At 43.2% G+C, this 7,340-nt stretch overlaps 1 protein-coding gene across 1 annotated transcript in view; it reads left to right on the top strand.

Annotated features, from left to right (window-relative positions):
- CAPN9 (calpain 9) overlaps window positions 1–7,340 on the top strand; it is a 65,507-nt gene that overhangs the window by 39,499 nt on the left and 18,668 nt on the right. Inside the window, exons 17-18 of the mRNA XM_013007120.2 lie at window positions 439–517; window positions 2,591–2,707. Of these exons, the coding sequence (XP_012862574.1) occupies window positions 439–517; window positions 2,591–2,707 (196 nt within the window). The remainder of the gene's footprint in view (window positions 1–438; window positions 518–2,590; window positions 2,708–7,340) is intronic.

Below are 7,340 nucleotides of genomic sequence, written 5' to 3'. Positions count from 1 at the left end.
GCCCCAGGGAGGGCAGAGACTTGGAACTATGGCCTAGAAAATATCTTTTTTTGAAAGCACTCTAATAAGACTAAGACGAGTGTATTCCCGAGAGAGCTTGTCTGCAGCCATCCACTGATACAGAGACATGCTTAAACATGCTTAGTTTGGAATAAACTTGTGCATGTCTGAACTAGGACCTAGTATATTATATAAATATAAATATATATATTTAACTTACTCTTGTACTGACAGAGCTTCCTCCACATGAAAAGTTAAAACAACAGAAGACCAATATACTTTGGCTCTATCACCAAGCACTCCTTTTAGGGCTTCCAGTAGGATTACTCCCCCTGGGCAGCCACCCTCCCCTTAGTCGTGGGAAGGAAGCCTGTGTTCTCCCAAATGCTCTCTCTGCCCCAGGAGGTGTTCTCAGTCCCTCTGCTCTCCTCCCTGTAGAGCCTGTTTCTTCAGTTTGACGTGGACAAGTCTGGCACCATGTCTTCATATGAGCTGCGCATCGCGCTCAAAGCGGCAGGTAAGGAAGCACCTGGGAAAGGTCTGTGGGAGGACCTGTGTCCCAGCACTCACTGCTCCCAGTGCTTTCTGCCCACTCTTCCCTACTCCTCACAATCCCTGCCCTGCACTTCCCACCGACCTGGGTGAGTCTCAGCATCTACATTTCCGGTGGCCATGTATTAGTGGCACAACAGATTTCATACCCAAGATTTTCTCCCTGCAGAATCAGCCTCTTTACGCACTATACGGCATTGGTGGGCATTCTAAAAATGCATCCGGGGGATGAATTTAGCCTGACCCCTGAGGCCTCTCATCAGTGACTTTCTGGTCTGGCAGACCTAGTGCAACTCTGCCTCCTCCCTCTGGCGCCTGCTTTCTGACAGTGATTATATAAGGGACAGGGCACACAGTGGTCCCATGGCTCTCTGGGCTAATGATGTGCTCCTCCCGGCTCAGTTCACATAACTTACACCTGTCTGCTGTGTTGTGGCTACCCTTAGCCTTGTCAGCAGCAAACACTGTGTCCAAATCAGATTATTTAGTAATGATTTACACCCTGCTCCATTTTGTAAAGAATTGGTTCCAGGTGGCTTGCTAACCCAATATTAGCCACCATATTTCAGCATGGGTCTTTTTTCAGCTTTCCTTCCCATACAGTCATGATTTTTATAGTCACTATGCATCCGGATCAACTTAATGGCAATAGTTTACACATCTCACACCCTTGCCACTCTGGGCTACCACAAGGCCTGACTCACAGGCCCCTAGGCTCTGCCGGGGCTGGTATTGAATGCCCTCCCAGGTATTCCAGACATCTGGAAACATTCTCAATTTCATGCTCGGATAAAGAGCCAGCATGTACAAAATCAAGGCCATGTTGGAAAAATCTGGCTTCTACATATGTCTGAGTCGGGATTCTCTAGAAGAACAAAACCAGTGAAGTATATAGAAGTTCACTTCAAGGAAATGGCTCAGATAAATGTGAGAAAATGGCTCTTTCAATTATAGGGGCTGGCAAGTCCCAAATCCATGAGTCAGGCAGCAGACTGGCAACATCTACTGGCTTACATGGTTGGGAAGGCTGATAGACCCCAAATCTGCAAGTGAGATAGGAGACTGGAGGCCTCTGCAGGCTTACTGTGTTGTGGAGTCTGGCAAATCCAAAATCTACAGGTGAGGCAGCAGAGTTAATCTGCAGGTAAAGTGGCTGCAGGCTTACTTCCCAAGAACCAGGGATCAAGCAATAAGAAGAGTGCAGGGTTGAGAGAGCAATCTTTGCCAGAACATCCATCTATAAACTGAAAGCATGCCACATCCACAAGGAAACTCCCTTTCCAACAGATTGACTGTTCATATCAGATCACAAAAGGGAAGATGATTACATAGTCTGCACTGAGAACCCTGGCCTAGCAAAGTTGTCAAGGAATATATGAAAGGGGGAAATCACTGTAAGGGTATTGATTGGTAATCAAAGTGTTATCTAGAAGGAACTTTACCTTACTGAGACGTGAGGACCCTGGGGCACAAAGAAATAGAACAACAGTATAGTCTGACACCCAGCCCCTGATCTTGGTCTAGTACTCTCCCTCCTTATGGCTGAGCAAGAGCCAGTATCCATGTGTGCCTAAACAATTCTCTAAGATATCACTCCTAAAGATCCACCAGTGGAGGGCTGAAACACCTGTGAAAATATATATACACGCACAGGAATCACAAGGAACTAAAGAGAACATTGTGTAGGAGTGGAGTTTGGGCTCATATATCTTGCAATGTGAAACTCCCCAGTGCTGACTTTTTCAGAAGTCAGCAAAAACCTACAGGTGATATTGGCATTCAAGCCAAGACAATGCCTTCTTTAAGCTTGGAAGCTGTTTGGGGTAAACTAGTGAGCTCAACCACACCCATCCACCCCAACAAATAAAAGCACCCTCTTGCTCTGTTCAGCCCTGGGTTCGGAGAGCCTGTGCTCTGTAAGGAATGAGTTGACATTCCATCACTGGCTCCCCAGCTCTCTGCCTAGGAGTGCCCCAGGGAGGGCAGAGACTTGGAACTCAGACATGATGGATTGTGGTTCTCCTACATCCCCCTGCAGGCTTCCAACTGAGCAATCAACTTCTGCAGCTGATCATCCTCAGGTATGCAGATGAAGAACTACAAGTGGACTTTGATGACTTCCTCAATTGTCTCGTTCGACTGGAGAATGCAAGTCGTAAGTGTTCAGGGGGTTGTGAGGGTCATTGGTTCTTCAGGGAGAGTCTAGTCTACCTCAAGGTATCTTTTAACATCTTCCATGAGAATGTAAGAACGAACCCGCCAAAAACAATGGCAAAGACAGCTCATAAATATCAACCAATTGGTGTATATGGACATGGATGGTTAACTAAGGGCTCTGAATTTGTGATTCTTCTTTGCAGTGTATTTCTTACATCATTGATCTTTATGTTCATAGTATCTTTGCAGGAGGGTAATAGGGGTGGCATCACTTGTCTGTCAGTTTTTCCTACTGGAGTGGCTTGTGAGTTGCTGTGATGTTGGAAGTTATGTCACTGGTATTTCAAATGCCAGCAGGTCACCCCAAGTGAACAGATTTCAGCGACGTTTCCAGACTAAGAACAGACAACAAAGAAGGAATCCGCTGCCCACTTAGGAAGGAAGTGGGCACTGAAAATCTTATGCATAGCTACCAGACATTGTCAGATACTGAACGCATAATGAATGGAAGCTGATCATTTTCGGACTTAATGCTGGAGGATGGGACCCTCGGGTCAGAAGATGCTCAAAAGTCAATTGAGGAGGAGCTGACTTCTCGGAGTGGAGTTGACCATGGTGATGTGAGTGGGGTAAAACCTGTGGGAATGAAGCCTTAGGGATCCTCATTTGCTGATGGGACTCTATTCAAGGTGAGGAGAAACAGCTGCAAAAATCTGCTAATGACGAGAACATGGAATGTTCAAATCTCGGAATATTGGACGTCATCTGTGGTAGTTACATAATCTCATGTCAACTTGAGGGTTTTAAGAGTGAAGGGGTGGAATCTAGCTTCTCAGGCAGGCCACAGCCTGATGATGCCTCCGTGTGGACATGGCCTTTTCATGAGGATTCTAGGAACTTCCTCTCTCTCTCTCTGCTTCACCATGCTGTTGAGGATCCACACTCCGACAGCTAGAAGAGCCACATGGAGACCCACACCAGTGCTGAGATGCTTCCACTGCCACAGGATCCACAAGGTGTGACACCCACTGGCCTGTGATCGTCCTGCATTTTGCATCATTGCATGTTCTGCATGAGTCTTAAGAGGAATTCACGGTCTAATATCAGACTTATGGACTTGCTCTGGACTGGGCTGGGATGTTTTATTGATGCATCATTACTTCTTGATATAAGTTCTTTCACACATATATGAGTGTCAGTGAATTTTTCCCCTAGTCAACCCACACTAACACTTCAACAAAAATGAAATGGAACACATAAAGATCGATATCCTAGATATTAGTGAACTGAAATGGACTGGTATTGGCCAATTTGAATCAGAAAATCATATGATTTACTATGCCAGGAATAACACACTCAAGAGAAGTGGCACTGCATTCGTCATCAAAAAGGATATTGCAAAATCAGTCTTGAAGCATAACGCTGTCTGGGATACAACAACACAAACCAAATTCACTGCCCTCGAGTCAATGCCAACTCATAGTGACCCTATAGGACAGGGTGGAACTGCCTCTATGAGTTTCCAAGATAGTAACTGTCTACAGGAGTATAAAGTCCTGTCTTTCTACCACCGAGTGCATGGTGGTTTTGAACTGCAGGCCTTGTGGATAGTAGTTCAATGCATAACCACTGCAATCAGGGTTCCTGCTGTCTGATAGGATTATATTTATCTGCCTTTAAGTTAATCCAAATCAAGACAACTATTATTGAAATTTATGCACCAACCATAAAAGCTAGTGATGAAGAAGTTGAAGAATTCTACCAACAACTTCAGTTTGAAATTGATAAAATATGTGATCAAGATGCATTGATAATTACTGGTGATTGGAATGCAAAAGTTGGAGACAAAGCTGAAGGAACATGAGTTGGAAAACATGGTCTTGGCAATAGAAACAAAGCTGGAGATTACATGACAGCATTTTGCAAGACTAATTGTTTATTCAGAGGAAATACTTTTGTTCAATAACTCAAAAGGTGACTATACACATGGACTTCTCCAGATGGGAAGAGAAGATGGAGAAACTCAATATCAGCAGCTAAAACCAGGCCAGTAGCTGACTGTGGAGCAGACCATCAATTGCTCATATGAGTCTACACACCTGAAATTTGAGAACATCTCAAGAACAAATTCCATGCATTGAATGCTGATGACAGAAGGCCTGAAGGGCAGGGGGAGGATATCATGAGCATCATTCATGAAGAAAGCAAAATGTCATTAAAAAGACAGGAAAGAAAGAAAAGATCAAAAGATGGATGTCAGAAGAGACTTTGAAACTTGCTCTCAATCTTAGAGTAGCTAAAGCAAATAGAAGAAATGATGAAGTCAAAGAGCTGAATACAACATTTTCAAAGGGCAGCTTGATGAGAAAACAAGTAAAATTATAAAATTTGCAAAGACCTAGAGTTAGAATACCAAAAAGGAAGAACACACTCATCATATCTTACACCGAAAGAACTCAAGAAAAAAATCCAAGCCTCCAGTTGCATTATTGAAAGATTCTGAAGACAAAATAGTGAATGATGCAGGAAGCATCAAAAGAAAATATAAAGAACATAGAGAATTGCTGTACCAGAAAGAACTAGTTCATATTCTACTATATCAGGAGTTAGCATACAAGCAAGAACCAGTGGTGCTGAAAGAAGTTCAAGCTGCTCTGAAAACACTAGCCAAAAACAAGGTTCCAGAAATTGATGTAATATCAGTTGAAATGTTTCAACAAGCTAATGAATCATTAGAAACACTTATTCATCTAGGCCAGCAAATTTGGAAGACAGTTACTTGACCAGCTGGTTGGAAGAAATCCATATTTGTACCCATTCTAAAGAAAGGTAACCCAACAGAATACTCAAGTTATAGAACAATATCATTACTATCACATGCAAGTAACATTTTACTGAAGATCATCCAACAACAGTTGCAGCAGTCCATTGATAGGAAGCTGCCAGAAGTCCAGTGTGAACTCAGAAGAAGATGTGGAACAAGGGATATTATTGTTGATGTCAGATGAATCTTGGCTCAAAGTAGAGAATAGCAATAGTTGCTTGTGTTTTATTAACTATGATGCCCAGGCATTCTACTGTGTGGATCATAACAAACTATGAATAACCTTGATAAGAATGGGAATGCTAAAACACTTTGTTGTGGTCATGGGAAACTTGTATATGGGTCAAGAGGCAGTTGGGTGAACAGAAAAAGAACATACTGCATGGTTTATATCAGGAAAGGTGTGCATCAGGGTGGTATCCTCTCACCATACTTGTTCAATCTGTATGCTGAGCCAATAATCAGAGAAGCTGGTTTATATGAAAAACAATGTGGCACCAGGATTGAAGGAAGGTTGATTAGCAACTTTTGATATGCAAATGACACAAGCTTGTTTGCTGAAAGTGAGGAGGACTTGAAGGACTTTCTAATGAAGATCAAGGGTTACAGCCTTCATAGGGATCACAACTCAATGTCAAGATGACCCAAATCCTCACAACTGGACCAATAGGTAACATCATGATAAACGGAGAAAACGGTGAAGTTGTCAAGGACTTTATCTTGCTTGGATCCAAAATCAATGCTCATGGAAGCAGCAATCAAAAGATCAAAAGACATGTTGCATTAGTTAATATGCTGCACCCGACCTCTTTACAGTATTGAAAAGCAAGGATGTTACTTTGAAGACTCAGGTGCTCCAGGACCAAGTCATGGTATTTTCAGTTGCCTCACATGCTTGTGAAAGTTGGACATTGGGAAAGGAAAACCAAAGAAGAATGGAGGTGGTGCTGTATTGTGGTGCTGGCAACAAACATTGAAAGTACCATAGACTGCTGAAAGGACAAACCGATCTATGTTGGAAGAAATGTGGCCAGAGTGCTCCTTAGAGGCAATGATGGTGAGACTTTATCTTACATATTTTAGACATGTTGTCAGACGGCTGGACATCATGTTTGGTAGAGGGACAGTGGTAAAGAGGAAGGCCCTCAACAAGATGCATTGACATAGTGACTGTAACAAGGGACTTGAGCTGAGGAACCATGGTGGGGTTAGCAGTGTTTTGTTCTCTTGTGCATAAGTTTCCTATGGGCTGGAACCTACTCGATGACAAGCTAACAACAGCAACAACAATAGAAGTGGGGTTCCTGCTTCATGCACAATTTCAGGTCAAAACCATATCTCTTGTAGAATTAGAAAACTCTCTCTGTTTTATAAACTACCCTACACATAGAGCCTATCACCCAGTTATCTGAAACAAGCTTTATTGTACCAAAAACATAGCATGATGATATTTGGATCTTGAGGTTTGTTGCCATGTTCTCTGCCCCTCACAGGGTGACAGTGAAGGTGAGACAGAATACAGCAAGTCCAGGGGCCTGCTGCTTGGCCCCAAGGCCCTTCAGGATGCCATCAGGGCAACTGCATAGGCCCACACGCCAACACAGGCCCCCATTTGCTTTAATGCTCTGTTATAATTGTCTAAGAATTCCTCCAAACTTTTCAGTAAGGGCCCTGCATTTTCATTTTGCACTGAGCTTAGAAAATGATGTCGTCTATCCTGTCCTACACTCTCTAAAGTGTGTTTGGTAGGTGACTTCTAGGCATTTCAAAAGCAATGACTTTGTGCAAGACCTTGTGTTAGACAGGG

The sequence above is a fragment of the Echinops telfairi genome, unplaced genomic scaffold (genome assembly GCF_000313985.2).
Source record: "Echinops telfairi isolate 266 unplaced genomic scaffold, ASM31398v2 ScPeMD7_7424;HRSCAF=8462, whole genome shotgun sequence".
Lineage (NCBI taxonomy): Eukaryota > Metazoa > Chordata > Mammalia > Afrosoricida > Tenrecidae > Echinops > Echinops telfairi.
This window is presented reverse-complemented; position numbering and strand designations above follow the sequence as displayed.